Source organism: Phaethon lepturus, unplaced genomic scaffold, assembly GCF_000687285.1.
Source record: "Phaethon lepturus isolate BGI_N335 unplaced genomic scaffold, ASM68728v1 scaffold16415, whole genome shotgun sequence".
Taxonomy (NCBI): Eukaryota; Metazoa; Chordata; class Aves; order Phaethontiformes; family Phaethontidae; genus Phaethon; species Phaethon lepturus.
The window spans coordinates 62,368-85,165 of NW_010542806.1; the positions used below are offsets into that span (position 1 = coordinate 62,368).

At 44.9% G+C, this 22,798-nt stretch overlaps 1 protein-coding gene across 1 annotated transcript in view; it reads left to right on the top strand.

Annotated features, from left to right (window-relative positions):
• MTMR3 (myotubularin related protein 3) overlaps positions 1–17,181 on the top strand; it is a 79,304-nt gene extending 62,123 nt beyond the window's left edge. The window contains exons 13-21 of the mRNA XM_010288156.1: positions 708–819; positions 1,966–2,161; positions 3,785–3,970; positions 5,321–5,491; positions 7,600–7,745; positions 8,417–9,830; positions 12,266–12,376; positions 12,904–12,992; positions 17,010–17,181. Coding sequence (XP_010286458.1) covers positions 708–819; positions 1,966–2,161; positions 3,785–3,970; positions 5,321–5,491; positions 7,600–7,745; positions 8,417–9,830; positions 12,266–12,376; positions 12,904–12,992; positions 17,010–17,181 — 2,597 coding nt within the window. The remainder of the gene's footprint in view (positions 1–707; positions 820–1,965; positions 2,162–3,784; positions 3,971–5,320; positions 5,492–7,599; positions 7,746–8,416; positions 9,831–12,265; positions 12,377–12,903; positions 12,993–17,009) is intronic.
• The last annotated feature ends 5,617 nt before the right edge of the window (positions 17,182–22,798 follow it).

Here is a 22,798-nt window from a genome sequence, read left to right on the forward strand (position 1 = left end):
AGGAAAGATTATTGAATTAGTATCTTCCTGCATCATATTAAGTGCTCCCTCTGACTAGTGGACCCTGTCTGTAGAGACGCTGCCTTCCCAGCAGAGCAGAGTTGCTTAAGCACATCCCATAGCAACATCTGAAGGCAGGCTCAGTAATTCCATCTATCTTCTGTTTTCCTGAGCTTTGAGTATCTCTCATGCATGTGATGCTTGTTCCTCAGAAAAACTCAGAATAAAGCAGTGAATGAAGTAACCTTTCAGCCTTTTTGAGTGGCTAGGAAAAGGAATATATAACTTACATAAAAATGTACATAAGTTGACCAAATTTAAGAACATCCATAAATTATCAGTTAAATATTGTTTATGCTTTGCAGTCTTATGATGTTTCTCAGTCTTCTTAAAAACATTCTATAACCTCGAGCACAGCAGTATCACTATTCCCATAGGTTTGTACTCTGCTTTTTGTAATGTGAAGTGAAACATTGAAAATAAATACACAAACACTTTGCTAACTCTTTCCTGTTTTGCGATGCTGTGTTGTAATGTCTGGAATACCTACTGAACTTCAAGTACTAGTTTCTCCTTACAGAATATTCGTAAACAGATTATTTCATCTGTCCACAGCAACGGTGGTTTGTTTTTATGAAAAAGCTTCTTTTAGAAATTAAATTTAGTGTAATTTTTAGTTTCTTCCCTCTTTCTTTATTTCCCCACAGAATATTATCCGAACTGTGAAGTAGTGTTCATGGGGATGGCAAACATTCATTCTATCCGGAAGAGCTTTCAGTCGCTGCGTTTGCTCTGCACACAAATGCCAGATCCAGGAAAGTAAGTGGATGTTTGGTGTTGTTTTTGCCTTTATTTACATGTTTCTGCAACTGCATTCTTCTGCTGTGGATTTGTAAACTGAAATTCAGTGGTTTTTTCCCTTGGTGACTTTCCTGTGTAATAACACTAAGCTATATTTTTTCCATTTCCACAGAATTTGAGCTAAAGGAAATAACTGGTTTATTATCATTGAAGTGAACCTAGAAAATGAGATCCGTGGTTATAACATAGCCTTGAGTATTGATACTAGAATGTTACTACTTTCAGGCGGGCTTCTAAGTGCTAGCACTTAGGCTTACCTGCTGTTCCTGGTTCTTTAATCTGCCCAGCTTGGCTCTCCTTCAGAAAATTCTAGTGGTGTTCCATGTCCTTCACGCATTTATAGTGTCATTTCAGGATGTATTTCGTAGCCCCCAGTGCTATGGGATAACTAGCCTCTAATGGCCCACCATCTCAGGAGGTTCTGAGGCTGGATCTTCACTAGAACACTGTAGTTGCACCAGTCCTGTTTCCCTACTGCTTCCCTGTTTTGAATTTACTGCCAAGAGTCTTTCATGGTAAATCCAGAACGGCCACCCTTACTAAACTGGATGTGGAGATCTTCATAGGGTAGAGATTCTTAAGATACCTACAGCACACCTTGTAAAGCCTGGGAATGGTTGAGGTACAGGTGGTTTCAAAGGCACCTCAGGTTCCACCCTCTCAGTGAAGCACAGAGTTGTCAGGGCGTGTGGTTGAGTCCCAAGATATGCCAGTGGTACTGGGACTGCTGGGTACGCTGAATCCTCAGCTCCGAGGAAGTGAGGCAGCAGAGGCTGCTGAAAGTAATGATAACCCGGTAGCACTTACATTGTCCTTCAATGGTGACGTGTTATGTTCTTGTCTGGGAAAATGTTATTTAAGCTTCTTGCATGTCTTACGCAGCAAAGCGTGTACCAGAGACTGGCTGTTCCTCAGGTGGACTCCATGGCTTTATTTCTTTTTATTTCCCAAATATGGGAAAGTGTGAACGAGACATAAATGAAAAATATTCAAGAATGACATTCACAGCTTCTTAAAATAGGAGGTTTGACTTGATAAAATGCTTTCAGGTTTGGATCTTTGAATTTAAAAGAGCAAAAACTGTCTTCCCTTGTTTTCCTCTAGTTGGTTATCAGCTCTGGAAAGTACCAAATGGCTACAGCACTTATCTGTGCTTCTGAAATCTGCGCTACTCGTAGTTCATGCCGTGGACAGAGACCAGCGACCGGTCCTGGTGCACTGCTCGGACGGCTGGGACCGAACCCCCCAGATAGTGGCACTGGCCAAACTGCTGCTAGATCCGTATTACAGGACCACAGAGGTTTGTAAATCATCTGTTAGTGCATGAGGTAGTTACTGAGTTTGGGTCATTTTCTGAGGAAGTCTGTCTATAAATGATACCAGTTTTTTCCACTAGAAAGGGCACTAAAGCTAGAAGGAGTTTACCAACAGTAGTCTGCAGATACAGTTACATATAGGTGTAAATATAGCCTGTAATTCAAGAGCAGATTATATTTCCCCTTTTGCTGTAACTGCAGAGTCATGGTCTATGCTTCCCCATATTTAGCTTAGGAATATGTGGTACGAAGTGCTACATATTGCAGTTTCCATTACGCCATTGCAGTGTCTCAGCCAACTACTGATACAAAGCCTTTCTCTTTTTCCCAACTGGATGTTTTTCCAGTTTCACGTTTTCATTGTCCTCTGTCACTTACATTTCGTTTGCCTTTTCAGCCTGATTACCACCCCCCATCACTTTTCAGCTTTGTGTGATATGTGATGGCTGGATTCCATCTGCCAGCCCACATGCAAGATGGTGTTGCTGTCTAGAGCAGCAGAAGCATGAGTCTGAACACTGTGCTATAAACTGCTGCTTAAAGCCTCGGACACATGAGTGCCAGAAGTTTAAACTGTAGCAAATGCCTTTTGGAGGAAATTACGGAAACTTCTCAGATCCTTTTTCCCATGGGTTCTAGAAGTCGGCATCCATAAGGTCAAAACATACTGCTCTGTCCTTGGCACAGAACCTCCTCCTGGTCCCTCCTAAGAGTGCTGTCATTCCTGTTCAAAGTGCAGAGTTCTTCTGTACACACCCTTTGCCTGCCTTCTTGTCACCACCCTCATCAGAGGAAACCATAAGCTGTAGCTGTCTATACAAGGATCAGAAATGTTTAGGAAAATGAGTCTTCAGCATTGTCACATTTCAAGCTTTTCAGCTATCAGCTATTTTTGCTCTAATTACAGCCATTGACTTAATAAGCAGGTTGTACAATTTTTCTTCCCGCTGAGAATCAAAACCTTCCTAACCTGTGACGGGTTTTAGGTCCTGTAAGATGAGGTGTCGCATTCAGGTGCTCAGCTAGGCAGTGCTTTGAAATGTTCTTTGCCTTTTTCATTTGCATAAGAAATCATGCAACTCGACCTTTAATCAACCTTGTGACTGTGCTACATTAAGTATACACACAGGCACTCACACAGACACTCTCTGAACATGGATGTCCTTTCATGGATGAATTGTTTTCTGTTATGACAGACAAAACTGCCCGTCGTTTTTGAGGGAGGGCTTTAAAATTTCCTCTCCTGTCCCAGTGTCGGTTACCATGGTCCAGAGGGTTTTGATCAAGGTGAGTTCCTACTCACCCCGGCCTGGCCAAGATAGGTCTCATATCAGGATCTTCCGTGACAAGTTGCTGGGGACTTAACCTGCCTTATTCCCTTTCCTGTAGGCTTGGGAATTCTTATCTGTCCTAATTTCATTGTGCAGCTTTTCAGAACACGGAGGCATTAGGTAAAGCGGTAAAGACAAGTAATGAGGCCAGTGCTGAAGGGAAATGGGAGTGAGTGAGGGTGCAGTAACAAGGTGATTCCCATGAGTCTCAGACTGTCTTAGAAAATTGAATCCAAGAAAAACAGGAACTTTTCATCTGTACTTTCATTTCTGCAGGGTTTCCAGGTGCTAGTGGAGACGGAGTGGCTGGATTTTGGCCACAAGTTTGCAGATCGCTGTGGCCATGGTGAGAATTCGGATGACCTAAATGAGCGCTGCCCAGTGTTTTTACAGTGGCTGGACTGCGTCCATCAGCTCCAGAGGCAGTTCCCTTGCTCTTTCGAGTTTAACGAAGCATTCCTTGTGAGTTGTGGCTTGAGAGATTGCTATTTTATAGACTGCTTCTAAACTAAGTACCCCGTACTAACATACTATAGTGCCCTCAGGGGTTTCTGATTTTCCCATCCATCTGTGATATGCTGCAGCCTGATAAAGTAAATGGGAGAAGTGCCCAGATACAGCAGACAGAAGTGCTTGTATACTTCATGGGACCTGGGGTCTGTTCACTCTTAAAACTGAAGCCAGGACCCTTGAGGACTACTTCTAAACTTTAAAGAAAGAAAGAAATTATATGAATTTAATAGTCCCACCTAAGAGGTGCTGAAATAACTCTGGTATAATATGACCAAACAGCATGAAAAAAGTTGGTTACTGGCAGTAAAACTTCCTTCTACTTTGATCTTGTTTGGAGTTGAAGGCCTTCTCCTCTAAAAACACCCTCCTCCTTCCCTTTCCATTCAGTTTTTCTGCTGAAAATGTGTAGGATATGAGCTGTGTTTATTTTCTTCTGAAGTGGACAGCTCTCCTATTAAAGAAATCTGCCTAGGATGATCAAAATCGGTTCTCAAGGCTGGAAAGCAGGTCTCTGGGGAAGTGGCAGTCACTGACTGCAGGACTAGTAATCTGAAGAATACAAGTTTTTGTGAAGTGTCTGATCCACGAAGAGATTTAAAGCACATTCCGGTGATTGCAGTTGACTTGAATTACCACTTGCCAGCTCAGCCATGTAACTGAGTACATGTCCAGTCCCAGCTTAGCTCAGTTGTGAAATGAGATGCATAAGGTTATAGCTGGCTTCACAGCGTGCTGCCAATCTGCAGGAGCTGTGTGTGAACGTACTCGTAGTGTTCTGGCCTTTTTAGAGTAACCCCCTTAATTTATTAAGAGTATTGAAGTACTTGACTTCATTTAAACGTCTGAATAATCCCATGAAAGTCATTTATATGCTTCGAGTTAAGTTTATACATTATACCAATGTACGGAAATTAACACTTTCCCTACCATTTTTTGGCTTTGTGCTGCATTATTGTTTTGTAACAGGTATCTTGAGTCTCTTTTTTGCCTATCTTACAGGGCAATGAGTTTGAATCAGCGAGGCTTTTATACTTGATTATGAACAAATATTTTGTCTTTATGTTTTTCATTAATTTCTTTAGTGGAATCTTTTAAAATCCTAACTATGCTTGAGTTCTTTTGCAATTAGTTTATCAGGAGGTATGCGAAAAATGCTAGGTGTATTTGTATGTCAGCCTTTAGGAAAGGAGTGTATTGCTCTGTGAAGGAAAGATCTGTTGCTTCTTAAGCCTGAATGTTGATTCTCACATGAAGCTGATCTCTTCTGCCATATGACGATATTTGTATTGGTCTGTGCAGGTCAAATTGGTGCAGCACACCTACTCTTGCCTCTTTGGTACATTCCTGTGCAACAACGCGAAAGAGAGGGGAGAAAAACACACTCAGGAACGGACCTGTTCTGTTTGGTCTTTGCTGCGGGCAGCAAACAAAGCCTTCAAAAACCTGCTCTACTCCTCCCAGTCAGAATCCGTATGTATCCTTCATTCCCCGCCACGGGGGGAGAGTCCCTTTAGGGGCTCCCAGGTATAATAATGTTCTCAAAAGTGTGTACTTAAGAAAACACCCAAGCTTGTCCCAGTGGGATGTGGTAATGGCCTAACTGTCATCAGGATACAGGGTAGAAAGAGGCATTTCCAGAAAAGCGTGCTGAGCTCTCCTCATCGATCTTTACCTTCGAACACGCTGTTCAGTCTGATGTTTCAAGTCTTGCATTAAATTTGCTGATACTTGAAGAATGTCAGATGTAACCTCAGAAATTTGTCTATGCTGGAAATGCATTTTCTGTAATTAAATATTTTGCTTTGTATTCTTTAACAGAAAATATGTTTTTGACAAATTGAGCTTTCTAGAGAACTCAGCTATGTCATAAAATTGCATAGAAACCTAGACACTGTGTTGATATTAATCTGAAATCTAAGCAGAAGTCAGATTATTTAGTATATATTTCTCTTTCACGTTTTCAGTTTGGGTCTTCCATAGTAATACCTCTCTGAAGCTTCTAGGAAGGGACTTAGTTACCTTTTTATGTATTTTATAAAAGGGCGTGCAAGGCATTGAGGGATGCGGTGTGGTGGATGGGTGAACAGTCAGTGGTCAAATGTCATCATGATTAGGACAGCAAAGACTTTTATAAATATTCAAACTGTTCTTGTTTATAAAAGTATCGGATACCATAAACCTAACTGTAAGGAATGTTTATGCATTATTTAACACTGCAATGTTTTTGCATATGATAGATGTGGCTTTTGATTGTTCCTTAGAGTAAAATTAAAACCTGGCTTAGTAGGAAAGAGTTTATGCCTATATTTGTTACAAAATGATTAATTTTATATTCACATCAGCCCTCTATGGCTGTCTGTCTCCCCTGGACACCCGACGTGCAACCTGCACTCACTGTGTGCAGTCCTCGTTTGTCATTGTCACAGGCAACCTCAGAGAGTCCTGCAAGACCTTCAAACCTGACATTGTCATCATAAGAGTGGATGTGGTAGCTCAAAGCATGCGACCTTGCAGATAAATGCAACTTGTGAGGACTTTTAAAGCTATGGATGCATCTAAGTTTTCCCTGAAAATACCAGGAGGAGCTTAGAGAGTGCTCTTCAAGCGGGCAATGTGGACAGGCAGCCGTGCTGTCCTTGGGCTGCCCTTACATACTATATCCTGCAATATTGATGCAGTCTCGGTGGCTTGGCCTCTGTTCCTAGTAAATACTACACTGTAGTGTACTGAGCTAATTAGGAGGATTTGTCTGTATGTGGGAGTTTTGGTAATTTCCTGTCTTGTGTTCACCTTTTTGTGGTTTTACTTCAGTGTTTAAAAGGTGCCTCTGTGATGTAGCCACATCTGTTATAAAACCATAGTTGTTCAAGAGCAGCAGCCACCAAACCAAGCCACCCTACAGCCCTCCCTCTGCTCAGTGGCAGTGAAACCTGACTGTTTCTTTGCTCTGCCATCGCCTGGTTTTCTGCAGGAAAGTTGCCTGGGAAAACAGGGGGATTGATAGAGAGACCCAAAGTGTTTTCAGACCGAAACAGAAAGCATATTCCATGGTCAAGGAATCCCTTTTAAGAGCAAGCCGTTTTCAGCAAAGTATTTCTGCGTGTACTTAATTTTTAACATATGAGTGCTTCCATTAAACACAGGGTTAGCTTTGATGAATGGGAGCCTGCAGAAGGAGGTTATTAGTTCAGCTCTCGTATGGCATGGTATAATACAAAGTACAAGGAAATCTCTGCGCTAACAATGGGCCGCTGAATTCTTCAGCAGTAAATTGCTCAGAAGCGTTATTAAGGTGTAGACTCACAGAGAACATGTTGCAGTAATTCATTCATGAGAAGCTGAAAGCCAGCATTGTTATGCCTCAGCCTCCTTCTCTGAAAGACAAGATAATTATATATCCAAGTGTAGCTAATTAAAAACGCCGTAGCTGCTCGCTAGCCTTCGGAGTTATCTAGAGATCTAGCAAAGCCTCCCAGCTGCAAATCTGAACAACGAAGAACCACAATCAGATTTCAACACCTCTTTGCGTTCTGGGAGGTGTTGACCATTTCTGACCGTTGTGTCTTCTGCCCCCTCAGGTGCTGTATCCAGTGTGCCATGTGCGTAATTTAATGCTCTGGAGTGCTGTTTACCTGCCATGCTCGTCCCCCTCTACACCTGCTGACGACACCTGTGCCCCATACCCTGTTCCAGGCTCTAGCCCTGAAGATCAGCCTCTGGGCAGGTGAGCCTAGAGCTCAGAAATCCCATCCTGTAAAGTAAGATCAACAGAGAATATTGTGGGATATAAAGAGGAGAATACTTGTGGTGGGAGGGAAGTATTTTTCACAGGCTTGTTTGTGGGACTGTTTGACCGACCTACCCCAAAGCAGTCTGTCATTGTTTCAGTTTTGAAAGCTGTTAGGTTTCAGAGGTGATAGCGTAACAGAGAGAAGATTAGCAAATAGAATTAAGCTCTGGGTATTGCATAGCCTTGTAGGATTCTTTATATCCTTGTGGGTTATAAGCTTTCGTTTGGTTGTCTTGAATTTGAGTTCTTTGTGTTGCATAACTATTCCTTTGCTTTTTTGTACAAAAACCAACAAACATCTGAGCACGTGTTAATTAGGAGGTGTGACCAGACTGTAAGCATTTGTGCTTTGTGGTAAAGGGATTATTCTGGGAATGTTTGAAGTCTGATTGAACATACTTTCCTGATGGCAAAGAAAGTACTGACGCAGTTCTGCACTACAGATGGTCAAAATGTGCTCCTAGATAGTACTTCACAGAAGTTCGTTAGTTAGCAGATTGTTACTGTCCTAATTGCGGGGGGAGTTTTTAAACCATAGTAGCTAACTGTTGAAAAAAAATTTAAAAATCTCCTGACTTTGGATTCTGATTATTTTACCCTCATAGGTTACCAAAGACAAGATCATTTGACAATCTGACGACAGCCTGTGATAGCAGCTTGCCTACAACCAATCGACGCAGTAGCGACCCCAGCCTCAACGAAAAGTGGCAGGGGGACCCCCCGTCCCTGGAGCTGAGCAGCCTTGGTAACCCTGGGGATGATCCGTTCGACGGGGACAGCCTGAGTAAACAAGGCAGGGCTCCAGTTGGAGCAGAACTCTCTGTTGCAGCTGGTGTGGCAGAGGGACAGATGGAGAACATTTTGCAAGAGGCCACTAAAGATGATGTTGGTCTGGAGGAGCACTTAAGGGGTAGCCTAGAGGCAGCAGGTAAAGGGGATGAGATTGCCCTGGATAAGGAGAAGAGAACTGACAATCTAGATGGGTACGTCAGTGACCTCTGTGAAAAGGCTGAGGCGGATAAAGGTATTGTAATGAACAATCCAGCATCCAATCCACATCCAGTTTCACAAGGTGCTTCTGAGCTTAAAGGACAACAGGATGAGCATACTGATCTCAGTAACGCTATCCAGAAGTTACCTCAGGTGAAAGGACTACAGACTGTTCCTTTGGAGGGCTTTGTAAATAGAGACACTCAAAAGAAAACGGAGGAAGGTGTTGGCAAGCTTGAAGGAGAAGCAGAGAGCCTGTACAATACAGCACAGGTCAGCCTTCCGTTACCTCTTACAATCCCCCACGAGGCCAGAACATCCAACATTGAAAGTTCTACAGAAACCTTAACAGAGAATGAAGCAAAGCAAGAGCTCACTCCAAAGGGTCCTTGCCATAGACCTCACCTGATCGACAACAGTGCTGACGAACTTTCTCGAACTATTGAAAACAGGCCAGAGGGGGAGAGCATGCTAGAACTTCAAAAACTGGGAACAAAAGTACATAGGACTACTGGTAGCAGCGCACACATCCCGATGCCTTCCCCTTGTGCCTTGCCTTTAGCTGAATGTAAAGATGAGATTGTGTGTAACGGAGACCTGGAGCCTGAGAACAAGATGACAGAGAAGCCTGTGGGGTTTAGTATCACCCAGAAATACCACGTGACAAACGGACACTGTGTGAATGGGGAGGACGGTAGGATCAAAGCCTCTCTGAGTCGGCAGGTCTCCACAGCTAGCTGTAGTTCCGCACAGTTTCACTTGAGGAACTTGCACCAAAAATGGATGTTTAGTCATCTTGGTAAGCAGCAGGCAGCCAGCAGCCCAGACCAGCCTGCCAGAAGCCACCTGGACGATGATGGGATGCCTGTCTACACTGATGTTATCCAGCAACGCCTGCGCCAAATAGAAACTGGCCACCAGCAAGAAGTAGAGACCTTGAAGAAGCAAGTGCAAGAGTTGAAGAGCCGGTTGGACAGCCAGTTCCTGAATAGCTCCTTACGTCTCAATGGTGATTATGGAGACGAAGTGGTAAGTGAAGCAGTAACTGGGCCACTGCTGGGAACAGTGGGCTAGTTAGTCAAGTTCTGGATCTCAACATATTGGCAGCTCTTGGTTCATTGGTCAGTGATATTGTTTTTTTGGCCATACAGGCTTTTATAAAACTCTCAAGGTCATTCTGAAGAGGGCAAATTGACTGAGTACACGGCGAACGACAATTAATGATGACTGATATTTTCACTGTATTTCAGTTTGACCATGAATATAGTGAAGGTTTCTTTCAAAGGGGTGTTTCCCAGCGTACTTGCACATACCTGGACATACTTGGACACCTGCATTGGCCTCATGCCAAAAAAACATTTGTTTTACTGTTTTCATATACAGGCAAAGATATTTTTCTAAGGATGTGAATGTGTCGTTCAGTGGGATGGGAGCGTAGTGCTGATCTCTCGGTGCTTTTGCACACTCAGGGTGGGAAAGGTGCAGCAGCAGCTGCTCTGTTCGTTCAAAACCACGAAGTTCAAGCCATCCCCTTCTCAGATGGCTGGCCAGCTCAAGGCTCATTAACCGAAACAACTTAGGAGCTTTTGTGATGCCCTTATGTCAATGAGGGTTTTTTCCTCAACAAAGGAAGAGTTTTAAGGAAGCTTTTAAACTGTTTTTGCTTTTACTTGGAAGTGTTTGAAGTGGTAAAAGCAGAGGCTTAAGTTTGAGGTGTGATTCAAATACAGTATGCTAATTTCTGTAGCGATTAAATGATCTATCTGGTTGTGGTTGCAAAAGAAATTTTAAAATCAGAAATGAAATAAGCGTAATTCCAAGTTCAAGATCTGAATAGCTAGCAAGTTTTCTATGTCTCTGTATGTCTTGGGTGGATTTTTTATCCACCTACCTGGTTTTTACCTAATTTCTTCTCTTTTGACTAATAAATAATAAAAAGTCAAAAGAAATACAGTCACTGGCCTTATACTGTTGCTTGAATGTAACACTGATTCAGACAACAAGCCTGAGCCCTGTTCTGTAGAGGCCTTTGGGCACAAAGCAGTTCTTTGCATTGCTGCAAAACTTGGTTTTCCAAAGGCCCAGTATTATTAGTTAAATAAAATAAACAGGGGAGAGCTACTTGGGGAAGCAGGCAGGCATGGGAGGAGGAAAAGGATGTGAAGGGGAAGGTGAGGAGACAGAATCCCTGAAACTGAGTTTGTACCTTCCTGTGGGTTTGAACACCGGGCAGAGCACTGGCCTGTAATTCCTGGGCTTGACATAACACTTGTAAAAATTTACCTTTTCCTACATGCACGTTGTCCCGTGGTTTATATGCCTGCAAAATTGGAAAACAAAATTCATAAGAGGTTTCCAACTTTTGTTTAATTAAATATTGTTTAGAAGTGGCAGAGGTGCTGGATAGTCCCAGGTACATTTGTTGTGACAAATACTCGGAGCCTTCTTGGCTACCGACATTGGAGATAACAGCACTAAGAGCTCCTTCTGGGCACCCATTTCAGGTGTCGTTCCAGTTGGGTGTGGCTTCTGTCACTGGCAAAAGCTTGGATTCCTTGGAGAAAGTTGGTGCTTTGGCTTGATTTATTATACTCCCATTTTTTAAGGGCCTTCACAAACTGCAGCGTAGGACTGGATGTGGGAGCATGCTGTCCGCTAGAAAATTCACCATTTTAAGAATCCGATCTCTACCTTCTGTTTGTGCCTCAGTTGGGGAGTAACAGGCTTTCTTCTGGAACTCCAGAGGTGCCCGTTCCTCAGACACAAAAAGACATTAACTCAAGATTTCTTGCTATTTTTAATGTATTTTTAAGGGCTGGTTGAGTTTTAAGTCCGTTAAAATACAACTCTACCTGGCTAGACTGTATTAAGGAAGCATTATTCCCCCAAAACCTATATATGGAATATATATGGCTCAAATTCTGAGTTTCCCGTGTGTGATTTGTCTTGTATTTTCCAGAATTTTTGCCAACAAAAGGATATATGTATTACTAGTATTAGTTTTGAAAGTGAAACAACCTTGGAAAGGAAATGTGACCATGAAATTGGAGCCACAGAGAGCAGCTTTTTTGGTTAATCACCCAAAGTGTTGCCAGAACATTGTGCTAACAGCAGAAACCAGATTTTTCAATCCATTCTACCTCACATCATCCTGTCATCAGAAGGTCAAAAATTGACCTGTTGGGATGTTTTTTGCTTGTTTTTTTTTTTCTTCCCCAATTCACCACTGCACAAACTGCTTCAACATGTGGCATTTATAGTCCCCTTGAGAAAGGTGCCCTTTTGCTGCCACGGGTGCACCGTAGGTAGGTGCCTGGTTATGACATCTGCCCTTCCAGTGCAGACACAGCCTGCCCTTTCTTAGCAGCAGGTACTCTTTTCACTCCTCACGGCTGCCCGGTTTTTGTTTGTATGGAAGTAGGAATATGGGAAAGTTCTGTTCAGCTGTGTTTGTTTGCCAACAGACTTCTATACCCGACTCGGAAAGCAATCTGGATCAGAACTGCTTGTCTCGCTGCAGCACAGAGATTTTCTCTGAAGCCAGCTGGGAACAGGTGGATAAACAGGACACAGAGGTACAGACTAAATCCCTGTAAATCACTCATTCTTCCAGTAGGATGGGGTATTAGTAATTCAAATTACCTTACAGCCTTTGGTCGTGCGCCACTTCTTGTGAACTATCTTCCTTGTATTTCACTTGTCTCTCATACTTTAAATATCAGTACCTGTGCCTATGAGCCCTCTGCTATGTATGAACTCTTTGAGAAGCCGTGGAAGGGATGGTTAGCTAAAGGAGCCTTAGGTGAACGCATGCTTGCTGAATATTCTTGGCCTGGATACTTCTAAAGCACAGAAAAAACCCAGGGAATTGGACGTTATGACTTAATTTCTCTTTGTCTGAGGGGAATTTAGTGTATCTGTTCTCAAGGGGAAGGTTTCTGTCATCTGTCTTCAACTGTTGCAAACACTCAATTCGTGCTCTTAAAATAGAACAAGCGCTTTCCTTGTGGTGCTTTGCTTTGAATTTGTGAACGCAAATGAGATGGGTTTGTTTCTTATTAATTGCCCTCTCCTTGATAAATCTGGCTTTTGTTTCTCCCAGGTGACACGATGGCTTCCAGACCACCTCGCTGCACACTGCTACGGCTGTGACAGTACGTTCTGGCTTGCCAGCAGGAAGCACCACTGCAGGTAACCTCTGCGTCGACAGAACCCAGGAGGGAGGGAGGGAGGCATGGTCCCGGCTTGGTGTGCCCTCCCCTGTGAGGAAAGGGCTTTTGACCTGCAGTTCCCCTCTCAAGGACAGTTGTCAGACTTTTTAGAGTAGGGCTATGCATGCTCCTGAAGGACCCCGGAGCTTTGGAAGAGCAGAACAGTTCTGCCTGTTCATTGCCAGTTCATGCAGAGTATATATTTAAAAAGCCAGATTGGGGATCTGCTCCACCCCAGCCTAAAGATCCTGCTTTTTTTTTTTCTCTTAAACTGGATTTGGGGGCAGCTGGCTGTTTAGCTTTTTAAGAGGGTGTAAATAATTAAAAAATACTGGTTTGTTGTCTTTGCATTCAGTAATTCAATAGCGTAAATACATGAATAGCATCTTCCCACTGCTGGTTGAAAATCTGCTCCTTTCCTTCTCTAACCAATCTTCCCTTTTCACTAAATTGCCCTTGTAAGACAATCTGAAAAGGACACCTATGTGAAATAAAAGTTTTCTGGTTTATTCTTTGCCAGACATATTGCCAGCAGAGGCTACAACAGATAATGCAGGCGGCAGGGGCTTAATGAAGAGCAGGTGGCAGAGGCCTTTGATTAGATCATGCTCTAGTTAAAGACAGAGAATCTCAGATTTCTGAGTTGTATTTCAAATAAATTCCTATTTCTGATTTCTGGACATGAGAAAACAATTACAAGAACCATCATTTAAACAAATGGCAGTTACTACATTTTGATGCTTCATTGTTTTTTGAAGTTGCAGAGAATTAGAAACATCTTTCTCGGTTTGGGTCCATTTTGCTCTGTTTGGTCATCTTGTTAAGAAAAACAAACCCAGGGAAGAATGAACAGAAGTTGAATGGATTTGGGTGGTTTTGTTTTTTTTTACAGTTTCGTGTCCACTGCGTTGTGGAAATGTATTTAAGTACATCTTAGAGCTTCAGATGAAAAATATAATTGCTAAGCATACAGTTGTACACATCTGAAGTGGTTTATTGTAAGAGTTAAAATGGTGGTGTCCTTGGCCCTCCTAGTGAAGGGTACCCGTTCAGCCCTGTCACCCTGCCTCCCTGCTTCTCTAGGCTGACTGACGTTTGGCATCTACATTTCACTTTCCTGGGCCTGGGCTCTGGAGAGCTCCTAGCACACGGATACGCACAGGGCACCCCCAACACCACAAAGAGTTAAAACTGACTCAGGCTTTCCAATGTGGTTGCAAATTTCCCTTTAGGGTCTTTGTTTCTTCATCTTTCAAAAGTCTAACCTGGGTTGACCACGCTGTCCACGTAAGCTCTGGTTGCTCATGGTAGAGACCAGTAAGCGTTGGCATCCTAACCAACAGGAAAACGGGGTATTTTCATAGTATACATTTGGAAGAAACCCAGTGGCAGTCTGCTCAACAACTTACTCGAGAGTGAAAACGAGTTGAAACCCATACACTGTAAGGCCTTGAGCAGGATAAAAATACCCAGCTTCCTTCATTGCCACTGTTTGCTTCTTTTGCTCGTTCCCCTCTGAGCTCTTTCTCCCCTCCTTGCAGGGACGTTGAACGTGTTGATCAAATCTGGTGAGCATTTACAACAGCCTCTGTCTGTTGTCTGTTTGCATTTTCTTGGTAACTTCTCCAAACTAACTTGGTCTGTTCCCCCTCTTTTGTTCTTCACCTGCCTAGAAATCACTAGAAATGAGTTGTGAGTGGCTAGCACAATCTGATGGATGTTTAGATCTGTATAAACAGGTCTCCTTTTTCACAGAAAGGCATTTAGGACTTGGCTTTTGGTAGCTTAAACTGGGATGCGGATCACGCTAACACTTACCATCAGCAAGTGGTGTGTTTGAGTAACAGAGAATGCTTCACTTCTAACTGAGAAGAGACTGTCCCTCAAGTTTAGCCATTACACATTTATTTTTGATGCTTTCCCTTTTTTGCCTTATTTTTGGGAGAGGTCCGTGTGTTCTCAAACAATTCTAATATCGCTGTGCAGTGTGGTGACAACAAAACTGCCGCTTCCTTTAGAAGGACTGAAAACGCTGTCGCAATAATAGGTAATGCAAAGCTGGTGGAGGGTTAGTATCACCAAAAAAATGGATAAACCTCTATGATCTAGAGGTGTTGGTAGCATGATTTTAAGTCACCGTTCCTCAAAGGAGCGAGATGGCTTTTCCAGCATGTTTTTTAGCGTCTGTTTAATCTCTCAAGCGAAGCAGAGGACCACCCGCATAGCAAGAATGAGGGTTTTTTTCTGAAGCTCAGGGGAGAACAGTTACAGAACACTCTTATCTATTGCAGAAGGATAAAACAACAAAAAACCCCAAGCATATGTTAGGAAGCTGGTGAGCTACAACAAACAGATACTTGTTTTAATCCCTCTGGTTCCTTTTTGACCTCATCAGTCAGCAGCGAGCTTCTGCTGCATAATCGTTCTTTGAGCAGCAGAGATGTGGGTTGACGGAACTGCTTTCCTGCAGGGTGTTTCAGTAGAACACCTCACGGGACTGGTTTTACCCCTGCTGTTTTTTTCTGATAATGATTTCTAAGGGGGTCCTTAAGACGACTTCAAAACCCCAGCAGAAAGGCTAGCCATTGTGAGCCTCCTCGTGCTGGGGTTACTGCTTTGAGACCAGGAGCTGCTGTGCAGAGCTGAGAAAATGAGCCCATTGAAGTGAGAAATGGGATTTCTCTGCTGACGCTTTCCCCATCAGTGGCCCGCATCTGGGAATCTTGTCTCTTGGCAATGAAGGATTAATCAAAGCTGCTGGGTGTGGGCAAAATTATCTGTCAGTCTCTTGGCAGCAAGAAATCTTTTCTAGCACAAAACGATGATGGCACAAAATCCTGATGCCAAAGAGTTAACAAAAAGGGCGTCAGGCACGGAGGTATACTTGCAAAATCGAGCTCCCTGGAGTGCTGTTCTGAACTCCTTACAAGAATTGATGAGTTTGTCAGACAGGGCACTGCCAGTGCTCACCAGGCTAGCTCCAGCAGCAGCAGGGTGTGAGGGGGGCTGCGAGGAGAGAAGGTAATTATTCTCAAGATTTAAATATTACCCCTGCCTCCTGCGAGGTGCATGCACCAGCGTGCCTCCACCAGCTGCCACCTGACGAGAATGCGTGTGAGACTGCTCACCCTGCCACAGCATTGCCATCGTTTCTGAGCATGAAATACCTGGCTGCCCGTCTCGTGGCTTTGCATGGTCCTTGTCGACTCGGTTTACTTCAGGCAGAAGTGTGGGACTGCTGGGAACGCCACCAAAGGGACTGCGCTGTTGGGGCAATGGGAGGATTGCATCAACTGAAACTGGTTTTATTTTTTTCATCTGTCCCGTGCTTAAGCTTTCCAGCAGTGCACTTGAAAGAAACAGAAGCAGCTGGTGCTTACCAGCACAGACTTTTAGAAGAGTAAAGGAGCAGAGACTCTACCTCCCCCCAGGACCGCAGTATCCAATTCTCTCTAAGACAAAGCTGGATCAGTGGTGTGATCAGGGGCCAGAACGCCACATTTCCCACGTCCTTACCGAGGAAGGCCCCTCTGTTGCTCCGTTTTAGCCCCCCTCTTAGCTGTGTGCCCCCAAGGTAGCAGTGACGGCGATGAGCAGCACCATGCCCCAGCTCCTCTGCGGGGCAGGGGAGAGCTACCCCTGTGTCACGGAGGGGGAAGTTCCCTCCAGACTGAGACGAGGCAGCGTTGTACAGAAGAGCTGCCACTGTAGAGACCTTTCATGAGCTGGAATTCTGTACTGCAGTTTTGCTTTCTGCTCCTTTCTGGTGTCCATTCCCTAGAGCTCCGCTTCAGCCATAGAAGTGAGTAGCGCAGGGTGCGGACATCGGAGGGAAGGTTGCCTTTGCACCCATCCTGGTACTTGGGGAGGAGCAACTGCGGTCTCCAGGGCAGACCCCATCACAATGCTGTGAATAGTATAATTTTAGAGCAAGGGTAACTTTGTCAAACTGCTTCTAATCTTTCCTTTTCCATTTCTCTTCTGTTCCTGGTGCAAGGAATTGTGGAAATGTGTTCTGCTCCAGTTGCTGTAACCAGAAGGTGCCCGTTCCCAGTCAGCAGCTCTTTGAACCCAGCAGAGTCTGCAAATCATGCTACAGCAGCTTGCACCCCAGCAGCTCCAGCCTTGATCTCGAACTGGATAAGCCCATCACTGCCATGTCAAATTGAACTTCCAGCCTCGACGCAGCAGGGGAACAGCTGTGCCGACTCTTCCCCAACAGACACACGGATTCTCGGTGGGCTGAGGCTGGGAGGATGCACTTTGGAGGTTGGGGCGTGGAACACACCGCTCGGCGGGACAGACCTCGAGGACGTACCGCTGGATTGTGGGATTCTCCTTTTCCAGCTATTCCCCCTTTCCTTTCTGTCCTATCTGTGTGTACGTGTCTACGCGCGTGCGTGTGTGTGTATATAATAATATATATATGTTTGTTTGCTGGAAGATTGTGGAAGTGGGAAGGGAGCTGGCGCCAGAACCAGACTTCCCTTTTGTATTTAACTGTCCCACTGCTGAACTGTTGCAGGCAGACGATTTTGTGGAAGAAAGGAGAAGAGGGGAATCGGCCCAGGCAGTGTGCAAAGTGTGAATACCTGTAGCGTCAGTGCTAGTGCTTTCAATCACTCCTGTTACTTCCAAACAAGAAACTGCTGTTTGGGAACCTGTTGCTGCTAGAAGAAATGGGAATCTCTTTCCCAAGAGAGCACTCCCTCTCTGTTCTTAGAGTGGGCCTAGTTATCCTCGCTGCGCTAAAGGGGAGTCGATGACGGATTCCCATACTCAGCGGCTCTGCGCTTGCACACACAACCGGTGCGCTGTGTTGCCATCAGCCCCGCCGCTGCGGCTCCGAGCGGGAACGCCTGTACAGCGCTGGCTGAGGAAAGTGCGTGCTTGTTTGCGAGAGGCGAGAAGGGGATTGAACAGGCTGCCGAGCCGAGACAGGGGTTACGCTGGCACCTCTCTCTGAAGTTGTGTAAACGCAATTCATTACTTAAAACCAAGTGGGAAAGTAGAAGACCTTCGACTTCTGTCCTTGCCCCATCTGTAGGGTGGTTTACTCCACGCGAAGCTACTTTTGGAGCAGTGCACTTGTCATAGCTCGTACAAACAGGCCGTCGTGCCATTCAGACTCGCACTTTAATGAGACTATCCAAAACAACGAAGGAGCAACTGCGATACCCTGGTGTTTTGCTGGGCTCGGTCTGCGAGGAGTGCACTGGTGCTTGTAATACTCCTGGGATGTCTCCTCCTTTTCCAGTCTGTATTCAATATACTCCAGATAGGGAAAACCTGCCTGAGGGTTTTGTAAAGACCTACAAGACATCATGGATTCCCCTTCTTCCTTCTGTCCCTATCTGAGTTGCTTTTAAAGTCACCTCATTGCAGTGTGAATCTCTTGAATATATGTTTTTAAATGAGCGTTGGGTACTCACCCCCTTTTCCTTTTGATAGAGCCTGCTTAGTGCAATTTGGCAAGGAAGAAACGTAGATCCCGCTTCACAACGTATTGCCTAGACTGAGTTACAGCTTCTCTTGTGATGTTCTCAAGAACAAAAAGTCCTGCTGGAGTATTTGAAAGTTCTAGATGATAAAGCTCAGAAATCTAAGAAACCTTGGGAAAGGAGTGCTTCCCTTCCCTGGAATGCCAGAATCACGTAATCTAAAGCGAGTATCCTACAGAGAAAACCATCTCAGAATATTTGTTAGGTCTGATGGGGAAAAGAAACGTCAAGGTATTTTCTTTTTGACTTTGGGCTTTGCCAGGATCGTTACGCTGCTGCGGCGTAAGCTGAAGATTCACAAGACAAAAATGAATGTCCAGGAGGCTGGTTTAGCGTGGCAGCCTGCGCCCTTATGGGAAGGGGGCCTGGTAACGCAGTGTCTTGGGATCTCCCCTGCTACAGGTTTTGAAACGATTTTGAAACCATCAGGAGGGAGAAGCAAAGATGAAGATGGGTTCTCCAGTCGAGTTGCATCTAGAAGTATTTGTTCCTGGATAGAACCGTAGGCGTTGCTGTTCCGTGTAAAGCAGAGGCAGCGGGAGCAGGGAGAGGATGGTCCGTGGCTCCCGTCTCTGGCTCTTCCACGGAGGGGGCGATTAGAGGTTTGACTTTAGGGGACATGGGTAGTTCTGCACACTAACATTGTGTGGGTTTGTGGTGCAAATACAGTCAAAAATAAGTCTAAGATTCTGCAGTTCCTAATGACAGGTGCCAAGAGGTTATGATACGGGTTTTTGGGGTCTGTGATGTACAGTGTGAATAAATGCTTGCAGCTCTTAGTCTTTTTTTGATCGATGAAGCACTTTTTTATTAATATTATTTTTCTTTGTATGTAAAGGAGGAACCAGTATCTCTCCATAGCTGTGTATATAACCCTTCTCTCCTAAAGAGAGTAAAGTGCTCCTATATTTTTCATTTTTGTCAAAGCGAGAAGTAAATACTTTAGAATTGTTAAATATATAAATAAAAGTGAATAAAGTTTAGACTTTTGCATGGGAGCATTTGCTAACACACTTTCTAATTTTTTATTTTTCTTTCCTGTCCTGAGGTTCAGCAACAGCAGAAACACCAAGGCCTTTGAAAAAGGAGGCTGCAGCAGGCCTCCTCTTGCTTTCTTTTCCACTGCGTGTCTTTGTGAGGAACAACAAACTGTTGCTCCTAAACTTAGAAGGAAAAATATTAAGCTTGGTTTTCCTGGTGCCAGAGTCCCAGGGAGGGGGAAAAGACACAAACCACTGCCAGTACTGTCAGGTTTGCTGAGGCTGAAGAACCGTGCAAGAGTCTCATCGTCCTCGGTACCTTGTTTTCCTTCTTCCCCTTAATGGACCATCATATTTCAAAGCGTTGGTCCCATGACATTAGCCCAAATGTGGGTGTGGCCCAGGTTGCCAGGGCACCTGCCCTGCTTTCGGTGACCTTGGGAAAAGGAAGCTCGATGTCTCCCTTCCCCTGCAGCGAGGAAGTGCTGGCACTCGCCGCAGTGGCAGCGTGGTGGCGAGACCAGAGCTTGGTTCTCACTTCCACGCTTTCTGCCTTATTCTCAGTGCTGGATGGTGGAGCCGTGGCTCTTTGGGAACAAACCAAACTCCCTCAGGTGTAATATCTTTTAATCTTTTCCCAGACGGTGGAAAACTCAAGTGCTGTTTGTCCTGCAGAAGTCTCCTGCACAAGGGTCCCATTATTCCCATTTTCCCTAGACTGCTTGCTCATTTCGGCTGCTTGGCTGCGAGCACCCCTGTCACATAAGCTCATGCTCCATCAGTTATTTCTTTTCTTACGTATTTGAAGTCAAGAGAGAGGAGGGGGGACTGAAGCGCTCCTTGAGCAACTGTGCATTATTTTGGGATAGGCCTGTTCTAATCACAAGATGTTGTGCACAATTGCTTTCTAATCTCATGGTATTTATTTAATCAAATAACAACTGCAGATTCTGGGCAGAGCTGTTATCACAGCTGGTGTTAGTATTTACAGCCTCAAGAATAAAAAAGAAAAGCATAAAGCGTTTTGCACTATTAAGAAGATGCAAAGGAACAGCAGGTTTTCAATTATACACCAGAATTTGATTTTATATAGCTCCTTTCTTCCTTGAGTTAGTTCTAAGTGCTCTTTCAGTAACTCATTCCTCTGCAGTGTGGCACCGGTAGATGTTCTGTGCACACCGGTACTCCCAGCCCCGCACCCTGCGCTGCTTGGATGTTCTCCGCTTCGGAAACGCTGAGTGAAACCCCACGGCTCGCCACTGCCGGAGGGAGTTGGAGAGTTTTTCACTTCCATGTGGTGTGGAACCGTTGCTGTGCAGAAGGGCTTCACGTCGGGGCATGTGCGGCCTGGCGGCTCTGCTAGAGGAGCACACAGCTGACGTTGTGGACAAGCTCATTTCTCGATGATCAATTCTTCCTAATGAACGTCCTTTCCTCTTTTCTGTTACAGCTCTCAAACAGCACGAGAGCCTGACAGGAGAGCAGCGCTAGTCGCGATACGCAGCTTTGGTGCTGTCTTACACGCTGTAAAACAATCTCCTCACACAGAGGCGGTTTGCACGGCTTATCGGGAGTCTCGCAGATAATGCTGGTGGCTGAGGAACAAGACAATCCTTGAGAACCAGAGGCCCCTCTAGTCCCCAGGCAGGACAGCAGCAAGCCCAGCCTCTCCTTGCTGGGGGAGGTGGTGGCACGGGAGCCGTTCAGCAGCAGCGCTCTCCCAGGCTGGGCGGCAGTTAGTTGATCACAGCTTAACCGTATGGGTGAGGTGTGGTGGCCGCAGGTAGGATGGAAAACTGAAGGCTCTTTGGTGGTGAAGGGGCAGGGGTGTCGGGAGCCGCCCCGCTACGCAGGAAAGGCCGTCGGTGTGGGACGGAGCCTGCGCCGGGAGAGGTTTTGAGCTGTTACGGGGCTGCGAAGGGCAATCCACGTGCAGGAAAGCTGAGCAGATTCGGAGCTCGTTTAACAGATGGGGGGGCACGGGTATTTATGGTTAGTCCAGAATTGTCCCTACGGTAGATCCTGAATTACTCAGTATGAGGTTTTGAGAAAACCATGTCCAGAGCTGGTTAGAAGGCAGTGTTTTACTGGGCTGTGCTGGAAGGAGATGCTCAGACAGCGCTGAGGGAAGGCCACCTTTGCTCCGGTGCAGGGGCCGGATCAGGTTTTACGCAGTCCTTAGAGCCACCCCCCTCAGCCAGATTCCACCGCTGGCATCGCTCAGAACGGGCTCACGAGTTCCATGGAATTACCTTTCTTGGTGAAAAACCAAAAGCAGCAACTTGGGCTCTTTTTTTTGAGTTGTGAGGAAGGTGAGCGATGCAGCCTCTGCTTGTGCAGCACTGCCAGGCCCTGCGTTTGCTCCTGGTGTTTTTTTTTCTCTGAAGGCTGGACCAGCGATTGTTGCGGGGCGGCTCAGTACCTGCACAGAAGTGCCGCTGCAGGAGTGGGGCAGGGCCAAGGAGGCAGCCCCAACCCAGCCCAAGCAGCACAAAGTTTCTTTTTTTAACAATTCATTTTTTTGTTAAAGAGGGAATCCACCAGCACTAGAGCAAGGATGCAAAGAGAGAAACATAACCTTTTGATACAACCACGTCTGTACAAGCGTTTGTCTGTCTGACTGTCCCCATGCTGTACAGACACGCCGTTTCCTGGGCAGGGGAATGACAGATTCCCATCTCTTCATTTTACACACATAATACAGGCATTGGAGCTCGGATTGGTGCATTTTGGGATTTAAGATTTGGACTTTCAGATTTTTTAAATGCTGCTAAAGTTTTATCTGACTATTTAACAAATGTTTTTTAAACCGATTTCCCATAGTTATGTTATTAAATGATTTTTACCTTGCAGTGGCAACAGGTGATGCGTTTGATTGTACTTTTTTTTTTGGTGGAATTTGTATTAAAATGAGATCTGAAGTCTTGATTGATTACTTCAAGAACATTAAATGTTTCAAAACTTGCAAACTTATGAGCGCAGAGAGCTGTTTAGCAGCAGTACAAACGTGTTAGACCCTAGTGCTTATTTGTTTGTAACAGCATTTATTCTGCTGTAGCCTCAGAGTGAATATATAGATCTTAATAAATTTGTCATTTTCCTACACAGTGACAATTTTCCAGTCCCTTGTGTTTTTTGTCGGTGCACCTGCAGGGCTCCCAGTTTGTGGGGCTTATTTTTAGGCAAATTAGAGCTCATGTGTTAGGAAAAAGTAATCCTGGTGTTCAAAAAACCATGTAGCATACAGAGGAAAGAGGTGCTGTGAAATCGCAGGCGGGCAGCGAGCGTGGAAGGCACCGCTGCTT